At 39.3% G+C, this 21,898-nt stretch overlaps 1 protein-coding gene across 2 annotated transcripts in view; it reads right to left on the bottom strand.

Annotated features, from left to right (window-relative positions):
• Window positions 1-110: 110 nt before the first annotated feature.
• The window catches only part of esyt2b (extended synaptotagmin-like protein 2b), a 58,401-nt gene continuing 36,613 nt past the window's right edge, over window positions 111-21,898 (bottom strand). Inside the window, exons 8-23 of one of the 2 annotated variants that reach the window (XM_080864962.1) lie at window positions 18,023-18,143; window positions 16,517-16,693; window positions 16,227-16,309; window positions 15,812-15,860; window positions 14,739-14,828; window positions 14,545-14,640; window positions 13,048-13,149; window positions 8,977-9,051; window positions 7,627-7,713; window positions 7,368-7,517; window positions 4,653-5,005; window positions 4,283-4,381; window positions 3,946-4,077; window positions 1,830-1,935; window positions 1,650-1,699; window positions 111-1,534 (exon numbers count right to left, since the gene is read on the bottom strand). In XM_080864962.1, coding sequence (XP_080721088.1) covers window positions 1,465-1,534; window positions 1,650-1,699; window positions 1,830-1,935; window positions 3,946-4,077; window positions 4,283-4,381; window positions 4,653-5,005; window positions 7,368-7,517; window positions 7,627-7,713; window positions 8,977-9,051; window positions 13,048-13,149; window positions 14,545-14,640; window positions 14,739-14,828; window positions 15,812-15,860; window positions 16,227-16,309; window positions 16,517-16,693; window positions 18,023-18,143 — 1,840 coding nt within the window. In that variant the 3' untranslated portion in view covers window positions 111-1,464. The remainder of the gene's footprint in view (window positions 1,535-1,649; window positions 1,700-1,829; window positions 1,936-3,945; window positions 4,078-4,282; window positions 4,382-4,652; window positions 5,006-7,367; window positions 7,518-7,626; window positions 7,714-8,976; window positions 9,052-13,047; window positions 13,150-14,544; window positions 14,641-14,738; window positions 14,829-15,811; window positions 15,861-16,226; window positions 16,310-16,516; window positions 16,694-18,022; window positions 18,144-21,898) is intronic. The other variant, XM_080864963.1, reaches the window with a different exon arrangement.

The raw sequence follows: 21,898 nt of genomic DNA, 5'->3' as shown, positions 1-21,898 counted from the left end.
ATCGCGTTTTCGTATTACTTTTTCTGTGGATGATTCATATTATGGATTACACCCCAGTCAAGAGACATTTATTTGCAAGGCGCACACCAAGCCTCACATAATATATCATAATTCAAAGTGTTTATTATTCAGTCTTTGCTAGATTTACTATGCATTCAAGTGATTTCAGAATAATCGGAAAAAGGACAACTCGAAAAAAATCACGTCAATGCCAACCGAAGATTAAAAAAAACAATTAGGAAATTCCCTTAATTGCTTTTTAGGTACGCAGAAAACGACAGGTCACTGGTCCTTGTTAACCTTCCCATATGACCTGCTCGACCTCCTGAGCTTCAGCCAACCTGAAACTTAGCAAATATATCTTGTTGTTCAAACGAGACCAAAATACAAGACATCATCCGTTTGATTTTCATATTCCAAATTTAAGCACAACTTTAAGCACAACAAAGTTGCAAAATTTGGGGAACATCACAGAAGCACATGATAATGGGGTATTAAAAAAAGCACACCAACGTTCACAAGATAAAACATGTATTCATCAAAAGCCATCCAAAATAATAACAATAAGAAGGCAAGTAAATTATATTTCTGTGAGTTTTTTAAGGCACAGGATAGATAACCAGAAATGTATTTAACAGCTCCCATGAAACTCATAACTGCAAGGCAAAAACATACACAAGCATGACTAGGATGCATCATCTTGACACAGACTCTGGCAGCCCTGCTCATAAAATGCAAAAACTGTTGTCCCTGTTCATGTTTTTCAGTTTTTTCAACTTACATTTAGTTTGAAAACAGTCAAACCCTTATTCAAGTATCCTTTGCATAATGCACAGAGCTTGCTCATAGCCCTAAAATGTCCCCAAGTCTCATTCAGAATCAACCACCATTGCACAAATCTCCTAAAATATACACAGCACAGCAGTCGTTTTATTCTTTGCATATCGGCATTCCATGTTTGTAATCAAGCATTAATAACGAGAGGTAAGCGATCAATCAACACTGCGTGCCAAAGGAAAATCAAAATCTCAAATCAGGACTGCTACTTAAGCATATATTTGTGTGCATCAGTTCCTTTGGTTAGTTTTCTCAGACAACAAATGAAAATTCTTCACATTTTAACAAACCGGATACAAAGTCATAAGAATCGTGACAGATTTCAACACGAATCCTCCAAGGTAAGTATAATGCCATGAAAACCCCTGCAAATTCTTATAACTATATATATTTACATTAAAACACTGAAAACAGAGACAAGGCAGTAAGTGTGTTTGAACAAATTAAAATATGTTACAACATCTTCCAATCAGGCTCATAAAAGATTAACAGGAAATTTTGACAAAAATAAAACTAAACATGATGAAATTATTCCTGTTAACTAAATGGAAATTATATATGAATACAACAGAAGGATGTGCCCTTAGGTTAACAAGATAACTATGTTACAGAAGAGAGGTGGTGCCACTACGTGACGACGGGGTCTTGAATACTTTTTGTGGCTTGAGACGACAAACCGTCTTCACTTAGATAATACCTGCAACAGAAAATGATGAAATTAGATATTTAAGGACAGAAATTTGCTTCCTTTTTTTTTTACCCCCAAGAATCAACTCAATGTTGTACAGGAAACACATAAAATGCTAGTTTACCACTGTGTGATTCCTTTTGCTATGTCATCTCCACTTAAATCCACCAGAACCTGTAATTTTAGGCAAAAAACAAAGAAAAAGAACAAGAAATGTTTAGAATCAGCCACCTGCATTGATGGCTCGAAAAACGATAAAAACGTCAGTGCGTAAGCCACTACAGGGAAAACCTGCAGGAGATACCTTTCCCAGAAGCCCTTTGTGTTTGGACAGGATGCTCCCTCCATTCTTCACAGCAACATCCAGAGTTCTCCTGTAGAGCTCCACAATAGATACACTAAACTCAAACCTGCAAACACACGCACACAAACATAAGCATACGCTTTTTATGTTTAGCATAAAATCCAGATTGTGCGTGGTCTTTGTCTGGGCCTTCTCTACGTATCCCTTTTGTCCCTCTGCATTTTCTTGCAGGGTCCTGGTGGGTGAAGTGAATCAGTGTAAATGGGACCACCCGGCCGGTCTGCCTGGATGCATTTAAGAGCTGCTTGTCTCAGGCTTTGCTCTACCTTGTTCTCCATCCACTTAGCACCATGCAATTTCTACGGCTGCCTAAAGATTCAGACAGTGCTGACTAAAAAGAGTGGGGACTAACAGCGATGTGATGAACAGAAACAAAGACATTTAGGAACTTTGTAGCTGGCAGCGCAAAGTGGACGGGCCCCAAGTTAAACTTTTTCTCAAATTTGGGGCAAGCCATTAAAGTAGCCACCAATGAGAGGATACTATCGACTGATATAAGACAAGGTGGTGAATACAGTACAGGGATGCCAAGGAAACTGGAGCCGGGGATGTCCACTAGTGACCAACTGTCAACAAACAAACTGATGTGTGACAAATGAATTGTTTTACATGTGGACAGGACTTAACTCAGTCACGTATGGTCACAAGCTTTTCTGTAATGACTGAAAGAAAGAGATCACAGATACAAGCTTTCTCCGGTGTCTGGCTCAGCCTTTGGCTCATTTGAGGTAAGGGGGTAGAGTAAAGCTGCCACTCCTCCACACAAAAAGAAGGTAGATGAGATAGTTCAACTATCGGACTGGGATGCATCATGGATGAGGTGTACTGTCCTACTGGGTGGAGGCAATGGGGCAGGTCCAGGACATGCTGCAGAGATCTGGAAGAGCTGGAGAGGGAGGCCTGGTTATCACTGCTTTGACTAACAGAGTAGCAGAAAACGGATGGATGGATAAACAGGCGATTGAGTGCGTTGAAACTGGGTCTTTGTCATGGCTTAGTGGCCAGACTATGACAAATATGGGGATTGTTCTGGTCCTTTAAACAAAAGCTAAGGCAAAGAAATTTGCCTTAGCTTTTGCAAACTGTAGAAAATTATTTGACTTTGAATTCACAACAAAGCAGCATACACTAGTGTAAACTTGAGGCCTTGCATGGTTTGTTTGGCTTGCTAACCACATTGTGGAGAGACAGATAAGTTGGTTTAAGTTGGTATTTGTGATTTGTGATTTCAACATGGTGCCAGTGGGGTTTAAGTAAGTGCCAGCAGGTGCTTAAGTGTTTGTGTGAGTCCATAATCTCTTTCTCTTTGACCTCAAGTCTTCTGTTCTAGCCCCTCCACAGCTATTGTTAACAATTTCATCAGCCTCCCCTGCTAATAGTTAAACTGCAAACCAGCATCAAGTGTTTCTGACATGGGCATATTGCCTCTCTAAGTTTGCACTAAGTCATCAAAACTTTGAAAACCCCTGCAGGCTCAAGATGGCTGATAATCAATACAACTGCATCAATAGCCAGTGGGACTAGGAAAGCACCGACGTGCTAACTCCAGCCTACACGAAGGAGCTGAATGATGCGATCGGCTTTCATCCCTGAGGCTAAAAGATTTAGTCTGAGCACTGAAGCTCAACTGCAAACAAAAGTGTCCAAAACAAACAGAAACTCGAGGTGATGGATCCACAGCGGCCACATGTGATACGAATCTCAGCTCAGCAGGGTCATATTGTCTGTGCAAGCTCTTTTCTTCAGTAATAAAAAAGCTCTGTTGCTAGAAAAAATTAAATATTCCACAACTGCACCCTTGCTGTCGGTCTGAATTCAAGAAGGACCCTGAAAATATAACTGAACATTAAAACTGGAAATAAAAGGAAAGCTTTGAAGGACTCTCAAAACACAGCCAGTTATCCAATTAGTACAGCGGCACAACTGCAGCTAAAGGCAGAAATATTCTCAGAGCTTATAACAATCGGACACAGGTGAAGCAAAACAACAGATCCCCAATAGTCACATTACGTTACAAATCTGCAAGGAATCTCAGCAAGTACTGATGCAAACCCACGTCTGATCGTAAACAGGATTAAGAGTCCTCTTCATTGTGCTTGTCTTCCTCTTCCCCGTCCGGCTCTTGTCAGGCAGCAAATAGAGGCGTATGAAGGGGTCCGAGCCATCTTTGGTGAAGGCTATCAAGTTGCTGAGGACACACAGGACAAAGGTGTTTTCACTCACATGTTGCCAGGCACGTGTTGCTTGTTAAATCTTTACAGTTAGCAGCTCCACAGGAAAGAAAGTGATTTGAATACCACAAACTCAAGTTAATGGCACAAAGAGCCCAAAAACAAAAAGTCCTTCGAACCACTTTGTGTAAATTCAGTGTATTGTAGTAGTTTGGAGCTCACCGGCAGGCGTGCACCACCACAATGAGTTTATTCCTCTGGGAGCTGTGTCGAACAGTCAGCTGGATCTCACCCAGGGGGTACTGGCTGGGGGCCGAGCCGCTATAAACACACCAAAGTCAGTCAGTGTCACGTCCAGGTGCTGCGGTTGAATTTACAAAGTGCATGCATACAGGGACTGATTAATTGTTTGACAGGTAGGCTGATAAAATATTTATAAAGATGAATATTCAAAAATCACGATGACATTTAGATGGAGGCCAGAATTTAAATGAAGTTGATGGAAAAACAATAAGAAACCCTGAGATGAGCCAAGCTGGAAAAGCTGGAAAATAAACAATAATAAAAGTAATATATCATATCTGCCATTTACTTCTGCAGCTGACGAAGCCTTTGCTGAAGCTCCACAGTGGCAATAGGCAGGGAGATATCCGATGCCAGGCTGGCTGTGGACTTGTTGTGCGGCAGGTGTTTCTGGGAGCTTGACATGGCGGTGGTCAGGTTGGTGGTACTGTAGCGATGGCTGGCTCCGTACGGCTCGCCGTCCCTGTCCTTGAGGTTGAGAGTGGAAGCTTCTATAGGATGCGAATGCGTGGGCGGAGGCAGCGGCGAATCTGAGGCTGATGGTCTCAGGGACGAGGCTGGGGGTGCCTGTGGCACGCCGGACTTGTTGACCTGGACTGAAGAAGGCTGGTCTGGGGACACTTGCTTCTCCAAGGACAGGATCTAGACAAAGACATGAAGATGTTTAGTTGATTGACAATAGAAAATAAGAAGTTAAAGTTAATGTAAGTGCTGTCATTTCACGTGAAAAGTCTCTAAATTTAGCAGACCTTTCTAAACCGTGTTTTTCTTCAATTTTATTATGTTTTTTTTAAGAGTCTGCAAAGTAATTTCTCTTCTAAATGTATGTTGGTTGTGCTTCAATATGGAGAAACTGTTTTAGAGCAGGTCAATATTTTAATGTAGCTGCATTCCTTTTTTTAATTGGATCACAGTCATTCAGTATAATACGCTTCATTTTGGTCTCAAGAAGGGCAATGCAGTTTGTTTGTTATAGCTTCCTGTGTTTCCATGTGGGAACAGGAGAAAATATCCTCATTAGCAGTAAGTAATGGCTTTAGTTAAGGCTGAACTACGCTATGGATGGCAATTAGGCAAACCACCAAAGACTACCTGTCAAATCACTGGATTTAGTGCCTCAGGCAAAGAGATATAATTTTAGTGGTGCATCTCGAAAACGTCTACAGCACAAACAGCAATCAAATCAGAATCTGACTTTAATTTTCACCGCCGAGATGCCGTGACAGCAGAGATGACGCTACGCCTGTTCCAATTTTCATTAAGCCACTAAGCCTCACAGTTTCAGAGTGAAAAATGCTGTTAACTAAATAAAAGAGAAATAAATCAATGTCAGAGTCTCAGATTTTACAGAAGACTCACAAATGAATCCTGGAAATATTCCTCCAGAGTGTCAAACACGCTGACATCACAGTCCCCTATAAATGTGAATCCTGCAGCTTCTTATTTAACGTCCTAGGACCTGGAGTCCATGTATGTGGGCATCACATTTTGGGTTATTTAGACCAAAATACTCAATTTTGCTCTCATTCATTGGGTCCCAGGAGGTTAAACTTGTTGAGCTGCACTTAAACACCAGGGCTGTCTCTGCGTCATCCTGGATCTGCCCCATTCTGAAGGAATGTTACGCACGCGACTTGTTGGCTTTGCAACTGATGGGCTGATAAAGACACACCTGTGTGAAAAGATCAAGCCCAACCTGACTGTCTTTTACTGCATCATTCATAAGTTAGAACCTGCAGACATGTGGAACATGTTACAGAGCTGAGTCATTTTCCTATATGTATCGACTCTCAAACTTCAAAGTCTGCTGCTGAACTGAGTTAATGAGCCGGGTTACTTTGTTCCCTGTAGGGAGAGTTGCAAACTACTAACTAGTAACTGCTACACTGACAGTAGTAATCAATAGCAAATATCCTAACAGGCTTCAGAGTATGCAGGACCGCTCTCTTTCCTGAATTATTATGATAATCATTATCACAGGAAAAAAAATATAATCAGAATATTCCCAAAATTCACACTATATAAGATATATTGTAATGTACTGCAAACAGATTAAACAGTTTATCTTCTCAAACATGACATGCTATAAGCAAATCCATTTACAGTTTTATTTATTTACAGTTGAAGCTAGCCAGGGGCACATTGTTAACTAGATTAACTAACTACAGTCGGTTTCCAGGTTGCCACTTCAGTAAAAATCAATTTGCAAGAACAGCCACTGTTTTGTGTTTCCACACTTTGTGAAAGTCGGGCTTTCAGGGCAGTGAGGCGGCTCTTTTCTGCTCTTAACTGGGAGTTAAGTACACTCCAGCAACTGCAGTAAAGACAGTGTTGCTGAAAGACATTAGTCTTCGTCCCAAAAAGCCCGGCATTACAATATACTGCGTTAAATATAAATACTCAGAGGAGCCGCAGAGGTTAGGTTAGGGTCTGATTTTTTCTCTTTTTATTTTTTTAAAATCTGATGATTATTAACCAAACCTTTGCCGCTAATGTTTCTCTGCTTAGTCTAAAATGTGTCAGATAAAACGTTTTCAACCAACCTCATGACATGGCTGGATTAATTGGCTAACTAACCAGCTCCAACTGATTAAATCTGCCAGGGAAGGTGAGGATTACTCCATGAAAAATCAGTGAGCACCACTTAAAAATAACTTTATATTAACACTATAAAAATTGCCGGGCCTTTAAAGTGTCCAGTATTTGGATTCAGCTGGGAGCTTTTCTCAGATTTGACTGACTTCCTATGGAATGAACCAAGCCGTTACTTCACCTGGTTGTGGACTAGAAATGAAATGTTTATAGAGGTAAATCTATCACTATTGTAAGCTTTTTCAATTTATTACATACCCAGTGTGCTGTATCTTTAATTTAGACATACTGTATCAGTCAGTTCTATTTGAATTAACAGATTGTGAACATCTGTTCTGGTCTCCTAAGCCTGAAATGAATAACCCATCCATCCTCAACGCAGATGCAGAGAAGAGATGCAGCCTGTTTTTACCCTCAGAGCCATCTTAAGTTTGATGGTGGAGCTGGGCCCAGAATTCTTGAGGGGAAAACGCTGATTCAGCGTCATGTCCTTCTCCACCAGCAGGCTACTCAAAGGCACCGTCAAGTTACCTAGAGTGCATTTGTTCTTGTCGTCTTTTACCTGTGCAAAAAGCAAAGATCTCCTTTTAGAAATGTCAGTTACTTAATCTGCGTCAGCGTACGATCTTATAAAGAAAACAGATGTTGTCCGTGACATTTTGAAGAGTTACCTCCACCTCGAGCTCCTGCCTCCTCGGGTTATGGACCAGGAATGAAAAACAGTCTTCCCACAGGGGCTCCTTAGTCTTGTACCGGATCTTTATGGGCAGATAAGTAGCCATTTGCTGGTTGTTAATACAATGACAAATCTGATCTTATATCTCATATAACATTTATCCTCTGCTTGGTCTTCTACTCTCCACTCCAGCAGTTCTGCATCTTCTTTTAAACCCCTAACAGTACTTGATTTACACCTTGAGGTTTCTAAAAAGCCTGATTATTCAGCTTTACATGCATTTAACCCCAGACAACCAAACTCCTCACACTAAGTGAGGAGAGATTATTTTTATGGCTAAACCACCAACTTTACCACTGTACTGTATCAGTCATGTGACATAAGCTGAAGATGTAAGATGATCTGATAAAGAGATCTAAAAGTGCAAATCCATCAAACACTTCTTTGGCTTGGACTGGAAGTTTGTGAATCTAAAAATGTGGCTGAGTTTCTTTATGAATCATGTGTCAACAATCATGCAATCACAGAGTTAAAATTAAGATTACACAGTGCCACGGGGTTCGTTTTACACAAAAGCAATAACTCGGGTGTCCCGCTTTCATCCCAAATGTAATGACAAACTTTTGAATTTGATTTAATTTTTCTCACCTCTGTCTAAATTAGGGTCTAATGAGTAATTTAACAGCTCTCATCCAATTACTTCCTCTCAAAAAGTGAAACAGCAGTCATTCCTGCAGCCTCATACTGAAGCTGAGGATGGGCTCATGGTTTCATTGCTTCATTTTAAATCCAAAGTCCTGGAGCACAGAGCCAGTTTGAATATGAACGCAGGACTGTGTTCATACTCAAACACTTTCATAAGTGCAAACAGGCTCCATCGCAGTAAACCTCCAACAGCTCACGCCTGCAATAAAATCAGCCCAGCAGATCTTCCTCGTTTACATTTCCCTTCTGAATGCTAGGATAGAAATTTCCCGTGAGAAACAGCCAATCATCGTGTCAGACTGAAAGCTCTTAAGCTGTGCAGTTAACTGGGTGTTGGTGGTAGCAATTCCTCATTTAACGTTCTTTATTTTACAACAACAATTTCATTTCATCTCTTTTTTAATGCTACAGTCAGAAGGAAGTATATCGCTAAAAGAACGCCTCAAATAGTTATATGTAATTACATATAACAGCTTGATTGCCCAGAAGTCTTTTTTATGACTTACTAAGTGACACATTATTCTACGAATAAAATGCACAATTGCAAAAAAAAAAAATAATCGACACAACATTCCAGGAATACAGAGCCACGATACAATGACACAGCATAATAACTTTAATGGATACTTCCACGACTCACCTTACTTTCAAGAGTTTTATGTCCAACTCTGAAATGAACATAAGGGCTGGGGTCGCTGGTATTCTTCTTAGCAGACTAATAGAGAATCAGACAGAAGAGTGTTAGCGCCATGTACCCCACTGTGGCACAAAAATCGACTGAGGGACAACATAATTGCACTCAAACATTCAAACAGCAGCTCAAGTGGAGACTCAATCAAGCACACAACGGTGAGAGAGCCTGTAGTTCAAACAGGAAGGAGCATTACCGTACATTCTGACAAGCAGGGCTGCAGACAGAGCGGCAACCAAGGAGACAGCCGAGCTTTGTCTCCTCTGCGGGCTAAATTTAGCATGCTGGGCTTTGACAGCTACGTATTATTCAGTATTCCTCTCAGAATAATAATACCCTACATATCTACAGGCCAAGGTCTGTGACAACAGAGGAAAAGCCTTCATTTTCTCATCATCTAATCCCTTCTCTTGAGGATGTCGCTTGAGTTTGACAAATGTTTCTCACCAGCATTACAATTAAGCCTCCCATTGAACATGCAGGCTGATAATAAAGACACTTTAACGCACCACGTATTGAACAGAAATACACAGAAATACTTTCACAAGTTTTTACATAATTCATACAATATCTGTTTTTAACTTGTTTAAACTACATGTCCAAAAGAATTGGGACGCGCCTCCTAATCTTTGTATTCAGGTGTTTTTAGTCCCCAGAGCCACAGGTGATTAAAATCAAGCATGCAGTCTATCTTTACAAGCGTTTGTGAAAGAACGAGTCGTTCTACAGAGCTCGCTTAGTTCAAGGGTGGTGCTGTAACAACATGCCACCACTGCAACAATTTTCCTTCCTCAGATCAACTCTGTAGGAGTATTGTGCAAAGTGGAAGTTTTTAGGAATCACAGCAAGTCAGCCAGTCATAAAATGAGCATGTAAAGTTACAGAGCAGGGTCTCTGACTGCTGAGGAGGATCGTTGCAAATGCTCTGCTGGCTCTATAAGAGTCCAAATCCTCCTCTGGCATTAATATCAGCATATAAACTGTATGCCGGGAGCTTCATTTCATGGGTTTCTATGATCAAGCAGCTCCTCTAGGTGTAAAGTGTAGGCACCCTAGTACTTTTATCTGTATAGTAGAGATTCTGTGTTCTATGTATAAAGTGAACTGTGAACAAAATAAATTCTTTCTGTGATGGTAGAATCTCTGCTGTTCCTCTATATCCATTTTCATTTGTTTTTCCTTCATCACGCATGAGTTTAAATGTGTGATTAGAGAAAATCTCTTCTCCTCTGCTGGATTACAGTTTGCATCTTTTCAGTTATAACTGACTGATTCTGTTTCCTTTTTTGACGTTATCGGAGGAGGAAACAGTTTCCTGTGACTGATGCGGTATCAGACAGTGGAAGATGCAGCAATGCCTGACATGCATTGTTTGATTTTGTATGAAGTATTTTTGTTTTGCTGTTTATTATTGCTCTGTTATTAATAAATGAGAATCAGAATTTTGTGTGTATCATTTTCAGACTGTGACACGATGCTCATAGTGATTCTATTATGCACTAACAGAACCAGTAAGAGATTTTACATTCTGTCTATTATAAAAACTTTTACAGCCTACAATGATACATATTAACTTATAACCAAATCATATATATGTTTCTACATTTTTTTTTCAAATTAAATAATAACTAAGAATAAAATAAAATCTTTTTTTTTAAATAATATGAAACATATGAGCCAATCAGCACGGGGTTTGTGCATTAGGGAGTCCCATTACACTCATGCTATACTTGATGCACACATGAGGACATAAAGGTCTTCATCTCATAGATTTTATAATCACAGTGTGCAGATAAAACTATACCCACTATTTTTTTAGGACCCGTCCGCACAGACTCTACACTGCAAGGGCACCAACTGTGCATATGTTCTCTGAGCAGTCAAGAAAGTAGTATAATAAAAACAGCTAAGTATCCCTGGTGTCCTCAGCTGTCCACGATCACAAGGGAGCATAACCCGGGGCCTCAGACTCTCACTGAAGTGCAAATGTAAATAAGTCAGGTATGAAATGTGCCCTAGAACAGTTGCCCCTTTTCTTGTTTGTCTTAAACACACATGTGAAAATAGTGCAGACATTTTTGGCACTTGCTGCTCTTTCCTCCTGTTTTCTGCATGCATTACAAACATGTGAAGACGTGCCCATTAAGATTTAACACATGACCTACTACACAGAGGCAGCATGGTGTATTAGCTCTATTTTTCAGCAACCTTGCTGTCCGGACTGGCTGGTGAAGCTATGTGTGTTTGGCAGTTTACAAAAAAAAATCCCACAGCTTCCAATGCTTTAAGCTCTAAGTCACTATATGGGTAACGCACCCACAAAAACAATTTCACTTGAATAGATTTTTATCTCAGCATGGACAGGCTGAAGGAAACAACACGTAAAATGGTGTCAGACTCACAGTGGTTTGAAATTCATTAGTAAGAAAATAAGATGCAGCAGCTCAGTCTACCATCCAGCTAGCAGCCGGTGACACAGACTGAACGACTGAGTGCAACAACAAAACATTTGTACTCCTGCTGCCCTCCAGCACAATGCTTCAGTGAGTTTCACTGGCTCATATCAAACAAAGGGAGTGTCACAGTCAGTGCGATACAATAGGAGGCTTTAAACTTCCTAGAAGTAGGAAGGTAAATAAAAGGAAACGACTCGTGCTAACTAGAATTATGCAACACTGATTTTTGGAATGGTGCAACCTGAAACGTATCTTTTGTAACACACTAGATCATCTGTTCTGATCACTGGTAAACAAGATAATGAAAGCCGGTTTCTACTTCTACCAGTCTCCTCACAGCTGCATTCACATAACATTTACTTAGACTAATCTGTGTCACTACCTAGTGTCTACTTTATCTGTGTATTTGTCTGGCAAATATGAGCTACAGAAGAAGAAATGTGGAAATGCTGGCCCAACAAGCATCAAGTCCTTATCCTGAATTCCTGAGCTTTAACATGATCGGGTTCTTCAACACAAAGGCACAAAAGGTGTTCTCAGAACTGTATTGTTCTATAGATGTGCCATTGTTAACTGCCTTTTTAAAGCAATCAAGTGACCCATCATTTCACTTTAGAAAAACCTGAAACCAATATTGTACTTCTGCATGCAAAAGTAGGGAAAATATGACAACAATTCAGGACGGCACAACAAAGGCTCAGACAGTCAGTGCGATCATCCATCTTCATGCACATTTTTTCAAAAACCACAGTTCACTTTGCACGTCTGATAGCCATCACGATCACATGACTGGATGGTGCACTTGAGGACCGGCACAGGTGAGACACAGGGTGTACGTTCTGTACATGCAGTCCATTTTTCCCACATTACCTTCAGCGCCTTAAAGACTGAGACTTGCTTCAACCCGTCATAGGTGAAATCTGACAGGTTGCTCTTTAAGCCACAAGGAGATTTGGGGGAGAAAATCACACCCACAGTTAGTAGGACGGGAATGACTCGGCATGGGTAAGAGACATGAGGGGGGGGGGGAAAGGCCCACAAAAAACGTGTTGAAATTTGTGCTGAAATATGAATAGCATGGATAACTGTTAGATAAATCAGACGCAGCAGATATTGGGCTGATATTGGAGCAGGGCATACAGCTAACAATGAAAACATATGTCAAAATAATGAGGATGTTCCCTATAGGGGAGACTTAAAGGTGCTGGATCTTTTTTAACAAGCTACAGACTTTCTGTATCTGTACAGCTATACACTAATGTGAAACATCATTATGAGCTCTGCCAGCGAGCTCTTTCTACGCCTGACATTTTATACTTGGGCCTTGAACTGAGCAACTGATTAAGAAGAATATGCTGCAGGCTAACTAGCAGGCACAGTATAGCTGAGTCCTTGAAGTGAAGTGTCTGCCTCATGTTACTGGTTATTTTTCAGTAAACATTCCTTCACAACCATGCAGCTAACGCATGCTTTAAGATTCATGTTTGCACGGGCTCAACCCAACCCAACATTGCATACCGCTACTGCTAGCACTATAAAGATGGAAAAGTACCGGGGAACTCACACATATTGTTTTATACTCTGAAGTATTGCTCTCACAAAAGACTAGGCCAGAAGCTCTCCTCTCACTTAAGTTTCCACAGCCTAAGCTGCCTGAGAAGACGCTCTTGGGTGAAGAGGAAAGAAAATTAAGAGGAAACGGGGAAGTTATGAGAACTGAAAGAGCTAAAGTATTTATATAATAAAGGTAAAAAAACAAACAAACAAACTAATATCAGACAAGAGGTCAATTTGACCAATTTGGGTATTATAAAACATTTTCTAATCTCATTACATAAACATCAAAAATGCATTTAGTCAGCAATTTGAAGGTTCAAGTTTATCCTCTAACAAAAGCAAAACAATATTGCCCAATATAGCCCTAACACAGAATCCTTGAGCTTTACCGACACTTTATTAGGTATACCTTGTGAGTACCAAGTTAGACCTCATTTTGGCTTCAGGAAAGCGTTAATTGATGGAAACAGTCCTCTGATTTTTGGTAAATACTGACATGATATTATCACACAGTCGCTGAAGACCGGCTGACTGAACACCGATCATGGAAATCTTCTGTTCCACTACACAAAAAAAGCTGCTCTATTGGACTGATATCTGGTGACTGTGGAGACCATTTGAGTATAGTTAACTCATTGTCATTTTCAAGGAACCAGTTTGAGATGATCTGAGCTTTGTGACATGGTGTGTTATCATCTAGGAAGCAGCCATCTGAAGATGGGTACGCTATGGTCATAAAGAGATGGACATAGTCAGCAACAATACTCAGGTAGGCTGTGGAGTTTAAATGATGCTCACTTGGTACTAAGGAACCCAAAGTGTGTCAAGAAAATCTTGGTTTCCTTTTTTTTAGGTCACAGGAGTGGCACTCAGTGCATTCAGAGATGCTGTTCTGAACACCTTGGTTGTAACAAGTGGTTATTTGAGTTATTATTACCTTCCTACCAGTTTTAAGCAGTCTGGTCATTCTCATCTGACCTTTGGCATCAACTAGGGATTTTCACCCAGAGAACTGCAGCTCACTGGATATTTTCTCTTTTTCAGACCATTCTCTGCAAACCCAGGAGACGGCTGTGTGGGAAAATCCCAGTAAATCAGCACATTCTGAAATACTCAGACAACCCTGCCTAGCATCTTTCTTCCCCATTCTGATGCTCAGTTTGAATTTGACAAGGTCAACTTGACCATGTGCACTTGCCTATATACACTGACCTGCTGCCATGTGATTGGCTGATATAAATGAGTTAAACAAGTGTACCCAATAAAGTGTCTGGTAAGTATATAATGTCCTGGAAAAAATATGAAAATGCTTTTTGTAGTAGACTAATGCAATCACTTCAGTCACAAATAAAAAAAAAACTATAGTAAAAGTATGTGAATCTTTACTACACAGACCACTAATCTTTACTGTTTTGGGTAAAGAACAAGAAGCCTGTGTAAGCCTAAAGCTATATTTTTGCACAAGCTACAGCGTCAAACTAAAGTGAGCATTGCATCATCTTACTGGCAGGTTCTTTGCCGAGTCCAGATAGACCACCAGCAGCGCAGATGACAGTCCGTTGTTGGCAAGGCTTCTGTCTGCACGCACGCTTTGCAGAACCTAAACATGAAGGACAAGTTAGACATGTTTTACAGCTGCAAATGCAGAGAACACGTCCTTGTGTTAAAGCGATGAAGCCTTATTGTTACATGCAGTACCTGGTCCAATTTCTCAGAAGTGGAGAGCAGCGATAGCCACTCCAGTTTCAGGTGGAGTTTCCCAGTAGTTGCTTCTTCAAGATCAAACCACTGCAACAATGTGGCCAAACAAGTACGTCAATATTTCCATTCAGTCGATGACAGGAACAAACCAGGCTTAAAAATCATTTGTAAAGCTTTTAGGAGCTGTGCTAAAACAGAACAATTTGGTGGTTTAGTTTACTGCGAAGATTTAGATGATCAGATCAGTGCCTATCTCAAATCTGCATGGACTCTCAAACACCTTAAATCCAAAGGTAACAAACTCATAATTACCTAATCATTTCTATCATTACTATATATCAGTCAACATATCCAGTGTTATTATAGTTAGCTAAACATAAACTAAAAAGTAAAACTAGAAGTGAAAATAAAACATTTAAGTACTACAATAAAAATAGAAACAGACTCTTGGTAAAAAAGTAACTGAAACACTTTTGTGAACTTTGAAAAGCAACTAATGGAAGTTAAAAAAAATATAGTGGAAGTTTTAATATTTGTTACTTTAGTAAAACTTTATCAGAAATTGCCTGATTAGGCTTTGATGGACGTTTTTACTCATCAGACTCCAGATGTCTACAAGGCTGTGAGTCAACTGCTTTCAAAAGGTTCTGCCTCTGACATATGGCTACCATACCATAGTGATTAAAAAACTAAAAACTAAAACTCAACTTAATAAAAGCTGAAGTAAAACTAACAAAATAAACTCAAACAAGCAAAGTTGCTGTGCTCACCAACTGAAACTAAGCCGGCGTACTCTCCAAGAATCCCAGTTTTTACAGGGATTATGTGTCACCAAAGTAACTTCGTTTAAGGCTGGCAGAGGTGAGTCGACATATAAAGTGTTAACGAGTGAACTTTAGAGTTGCTGGTGGGTGTCATTCCTGGCTAAAGTCTGGTTAGCTGTTTACCTGTCACATCTTACTCCTTACTAGAAAGCAATATGACTGAGCCTGACGGTTACTTTAAGATGTATAATTTATACGCTTTAAAGTAATTAAACTGATAATATTATTGTGAACAAAGCAGCTTACCATATCAACTTTCTGTTCTTTGTGCAGCTCTGTCATATCAATCATGAGGCTGTAAATAAGGACAAATAATTATGGAAATTGGGACAGCAAACAGTAAAATCGCACCAATTAATCTAAACACAGGGGGTCCAGATATCGACTGACTGCTTTGTGTTAATAGCACTGGGTGTAGCATTACAGCCTTGGGGTAAAAATCAATGAAATTTGCCCTTGGGCCGGTAACTGGGGATAACACTTCTACACTTCCATTATGAGTAAACATAGCTGTATTTATCTTAATTTTGTTGACTATATGTCCCGCAATACATCAAAGATTGCTCTTACCAGTTATCAGCGCTGGTACACCAGAGCTTTGTTTTAAATGAAATAAGTGCAATAACATCTCAGCGGGTTAGGAAATGACAAAGACACTCACCTCCCCAGGAAGTCATCTTGGTCTGGATCCTCATCAAATAGCTCAATCTCAAGATGCTGACCTGAGTGCTCATACACCAGTGCCTGATGAACACAAGAACAAACTGAAGCTCATTCAAACTGGCACAGGAGGTCAATAAATAGATTACCTGTCATGCAAACCAGCAGGAGGTATAAATAAGACAAGTGGAAAACAATGGCACATAACAATGGGAAACAGACTAGCTTTTTCGGTGGCAACAAACGACCGTAAAAGCTCTTCCTGCTCTAAAAGACATCCCCAACTCTCACCTCGTACACTTCGTTCCACTTGGGATTAAGGCTTTCCTTAATTGTCTTGCTCTGAAACAGCTGGTTGCCGATCTGCAGGATACCATAGGGGTCAGACTTGCCTTTGATCAACCCTCCCAGAAATGTATCCTTCCCTTCTAGATCTTGAGCCTCCAGGAAGTGAATCCTTAGGACTCCCTGTGGAGCCATGCAGACACATGTGTTAAAGTCTGAAAAAGCTTATAGAGTTTATAAGACGTGAAGATTTCTGTAATGGGAGGACATTAGTAGTATAAGAGGAAACATGACTCATTACCACAATAAAGTAATAACAAAAATACTAATTCATTTCACAATTCATAATTTAGCAGACTTTATTTAAATGTGTGGTTTGTAAAAAACGCACCACAATAAAACATAACAGCTACTTTAATATTTAAGAAAAAGAAATGCAAATTTATGTAAATTTAATAAGCTAACCTTTACTTACATACACATACATATACCTAGAATGTATTAGCATATATGTATGTGTATATATATATATATATATATATCCCATGATTACCTGGATAAATAGAGGACTAATCTAGACTTTCTACTGCAGAATAGGGCTTTTATTTTGTTTAATTTTTCCATTGTCAAATGTTTTTCCTTTCTTTAATATTTAATAAAAACATTTGCCTGAAAGAAAGCAGTAAGAATTGCCACTGATATATAAAATCAGACCTGCGTTTATTTTCTTATTTTCTTGCCTAAGTATTGTGCGGCACATTATCTACTTTTAATTTTCCTACTGAGTTTTTAATGGATTAACATATTAAATGTCTTTATTTTAAAATACAAGGCCTTATTAACCTAAAAGTGATGGTGGATATAACAAGGCTACATTGTTATCATGGAAATCATTCCATCACATATGCTTCCTTGCCAGATGAAAGTCTAGTAAATAAAGATGACCATTAAAGTCAAGGAGGTAGGACCTGTTGCTCAAGGCTCCTTGGAAGTAAAATATAAAGAAATGAGGGGTGACTCAGAGTTTATCAAAGTACTGTATATGTGACGCATAGTACTGTATGTTGGCAAAACATCCTGCCGTCTGATATCAGAAAGACAAGTTCTTTGTTATCTTTTCAATGTCTCCTTTTTTTCCAAAGGCTGTAATGAATATATGATGTGTGGTAAGATTTTAGTTGTTTCTTTTTTATTCCTGTTTTGAACCCTTGAAACCTTTTTAAATATAATAAGGATGTGGCCTGCAGTGAAACTTTTTTCATTTTGTTGCCATGGATACAAGTTCCAGGAATACAACCTTTGCTGCATTTTTTATTGTTATGGTTCTTTAGTTTTATTCTGCGTTAGCACTGAGAATTAACTACAAAACCCTGGGAGATATTTTTTACTACTGACGAGCTTTAACGTACTAACCATGAGCTCCTCGTGTGAAACTGTCTGCTTACGAACTATTAAAACACTTAGAAGAGCAGCTCATCCTTATTGGATGTATTGTAACAAGTGCATTTGTACCTTTGGCATTGGAAAGCGCAGCTTGGCCAGCTCCACCGTTCCGACCAGTGGGATAGTGATTCGGTTGGGCAATACCAAATAACTGCAGATAATGTCTTGAATCAGACTGTCAGAGAAGCCACTGTAAATACAAGGGAGGAGGTGGGGATGATGAGAGAGGGGAGAAAAAAAAGAAAATAAACAGAATGAAGCGATAAATTATTTAAAAGACAATAAGGGTGCCCTTGGGTTATAAATGTTCTCTTTTAATCTAAGCATAGTTTAGCATGTTTCTGTTTAACATGCGCGACGACAGCAGGAAAATTGGAGTGAGTTCAAGCATGCTGCTGCTGTTAGCCAACAAACGTCTGAATGTCTGTCTGATCCACTAATGATTCAATGGTGAATGACAACAATGACAGTGAGGTCACAGGATGACATTTCCATCAGACGTTTCCTTTATTCATTTACTTACTGTGGCACAGCTGGAAAATTGCAATCATGGCTAGCAAAAAAAATCAAATTACAATAAAACTTATCGTGCTGGGTTATTGCTCAGCATGTCCCTCGAAGAATGGTTATTATTATTATGGGCCAGATGTCCATATATATTATAATGTGACCATTGTAATCAGGGGCATTTGTAAATTGTCTAAGACATCACCTGGAAGTGGATGTTTTCTGAGGACACCTATAAACACAATCTTTAAAATAGTCTGCAAAGAAAGAAAAGTACAAAAATGTAAGCTGATGAAAAGTGGGTGAATTTTTTTTAAACTAGACATTTGCTAACACACACCTGATGTACTTGTGCTCTGTGCTTTCTAGGTGCCCACCAGTGAATACGTACAGCAGCTGAGTAACAGCCTCTATGTAATTGGTCTTATAAATTTAGGAAACTTGCATCATTGGTGTCTTACTGAATTAGGCCCAAGATATTTTCAGGTCTTCAATGAAATGTTATTGTGTGATAAAATTTCAGTTTTAACAGTAAAACTCTACTTGCTACAGTGATCACTGCATGGAGAAACTACAGTAAACTCCATATTTAGTCAAAGTTTAACCTTTGGTTTTGTCATATAGAAATAACAACACAGAAATGTGTAATCTTTAACAATTAACAGTGTGTGTAATTTTAGACAAACAGAAACATAAAGTCCAAAAACTGCAGTGACAAGCTATCAAACTATAGCTAGCTTGCCACAGCATTATCCGTTTCCTGTTTATTGTAACTTAATATTTAGGTGTACTGCACTAATTAAATTTTATTTAAAGTAAGTTCTACCACTTAAACAAAGTCAATCTTGAAACAATCAAGAAAATAATGTAAAGTTATCACTGGGGGTAAATGATAAATTCTAGCTGGTGAAAGCTAGGCTAAGGCTAGCTAAGGCTAAGGCTTAGCTAAGGCTAATTCACCTACTTTTCTCTTGTGTAATTAAAAACTTTAACCTATTGCTCAAACAGCCTAGGTGGTCATACCACATAAATAAGGCATTAGTTAAATGAATTTATAATTAACATAAAGTTATAAAATAAAATAAAAATGGTTTTCTTAACGTACTGAAAAACCACATTTGTATTTAATGCATTTTTAGGCTCTTCATTTTGCTTCTTCTAAAGGCTTTGATGATTATTAATTGCTCTATATTAGCTAGGTTAACTCCTTTCCTTGCTTTTCAAAGGTGCCACACAATTTAATTTCCATGATTATTAGACTCACAACCCCTCTATAACACTCTAACTCCTAACTCCTGTGACAGCACACCTAACCCTAACAAGCATCACCAAACACAGGCTAAAGGCCAAATGATCCATCAACTGAAAACATCGGTCAGCACAAAGCCCAAAATCCATAGCAAACGCTGGGCTCAATTACTTTTTTGTATCAGCCATAGGCTGCACATTGATTAAGCAAAAGATTCAAATACCAAGAAGTAAATTAAACTACTTTCTAAATATCGCACAACTCAGGTTTCAGAAAATTATACATCGTCACGAGCTATTTGCCATTTGAGTAAAAAGAGCACCCAAGTTTGCTGGATTGTCATGTAATTAACAATGCGAAGGTTATGAACAGATTACATTAGAGGACAGTTAAAGCTCATTTATAAATATCTGTAATTCATTATAACCTTGCAGGAATACATGTAATGTGTCAGGAATCTCAGGCTGTCCTGCAAAACCAATAAAAACCTTCAAAGGAAAAAAAAACTCTGGTGTGATACTAAAGCTGCACAGACACCAGATGAAAAAACAAAACATAATTTTAGCTTTCATTCATTTGATCAATCCTCAGCTTCTCTTTAGGTGAAAAACACGCATTGACTTTAGGATTCAGTGGCAGGGTGCTGATCAGAGCTGGAGCTTTTCTCCATCTAAGAGCTGAGGGTGTAAAGGGATTCCTGCCACATCAGCACTATTTCTGCTGCTCCCTCAGCGCAAACACTGGAACACCCCCCTGTCCCTGCCTTTGTGTTTATCTATTCACTTTAGCACTCTCAACACTCAAGACTGCACACTCAACACTTATAATGCTCACATAATGCACACTGGTAATGTGTTTTACCTTCCACTGACTCACATCGACAGCAAATATCCATCACTGCGATGTACAGCAATGCTTCAGCCATGTTAACTTTGTTCTGGCTGATTGCAGAAGCAAATGACTATTAAACAGATTGCCATTAAATTCTACACAAGCATTTGTGATCCCTAAGAAATGAATCCTAACAACTGTAGTGATTCCCTGCCTTTTTCTCTTGCTCAATTAGCTGGCAAAGGATTTCACTGATCCAGTAAATTATTACCACATCTTCTAAAGAGATTAGCACTTTAGACTCTACAAATATTCATGGTCCCCAGAGTAAGACTTTAATGACTTTAATGATCAGTGACTTTCCCTCCACAATGAGGTTGAAATTTGGAGTAATGTGCCAGCAGCTACTGGATAGATCGACACAGTAATTGTCACAGACGTTAACTGCAAATCACTTCACCAGAAGTTTATACTACTCTATACTGTGACAGCAAAACAACTGACTGTGTATTAATGATGGATGGATACTGTGTTTGATTACAACCCACAGTGAAGTCTCAAACTGTCTCGAGTTGTCTTGGTGTTTTGAAAATGGACGATCTGACCGAGAAACCTTTAATTACAACGTTGGCATCGCGAGAGCACCAAATTGAATATTTCCTTTCAAATACAAGTTGAGATATGAGATGAGTTCAGGATCAAAAAATAAGGTCAGAAAACAAAAATAAACAAAGACAATATTACCCACCTTTGAAAAATGAAGCCCTCGTGGAAATGCCTTAGACCTCCATTTTATCTGAACACCACCAGATGCAATACTTGTGGTTACAAAAAGACTTCCAGTCTTATAGAAATCTATGGGTATCACTTTGGGAATCACTGCACTAGCAACCTGTAAACTCTCAGTTATGCCTGCTGTTAATGATATCCCAGGTTATCCTTTTTTCCCCCTCTAACTGGGAGCATAATTTATGAGGCTAGCACTGCGTTGTATTAAATTATACTTGAGGGTACAGATGAAGGGAGCAAAGCTAATCACATTTCCATTAGCCTCAGCTTTGTTTTGTGCTAATACAAAACATTAAGAAGTTGATTATGGTTAATACTGACTCCACTAAACAACAACATGTTATCACAGCTACTAATTAATGACAGTCTTAATATTATTAACAAGGTTTAAAAGAGGCCCACTGGGCAAGTCTTCAAGTGGACGGCTGACGCTGCGTGCGCTGTAGCTGTGATTTGGACCACGAAGACCCAGCTAACCCCTCACCCACATCAACACCCAGACTAACACGCCCACGTCTAGGCACACAAGCTCTGTGGATCCATTTCACCCCCACAGAGAACTCAACAGA

The sequence above is a fragment of the Rhamphochromis sp. 'chilingali' genome (genome assembly GCF_963969265.1).
Source record: "Rhamphochromis sp. 'chilingali' genome assembly, chromosome: 18".
Classification (NCBI taxonomy): Eukaryota; Metazoa; Chordata; class Actinopteri; order Cichliformes; family Cichlidae; genus Rhamphochromis; species Rhamphochromis sp. 'chilingali'.
Note: the sequence above shows the minus strand (reverse complement) of the source record. Positions and strands in the feature narration are given on the sequence as shown.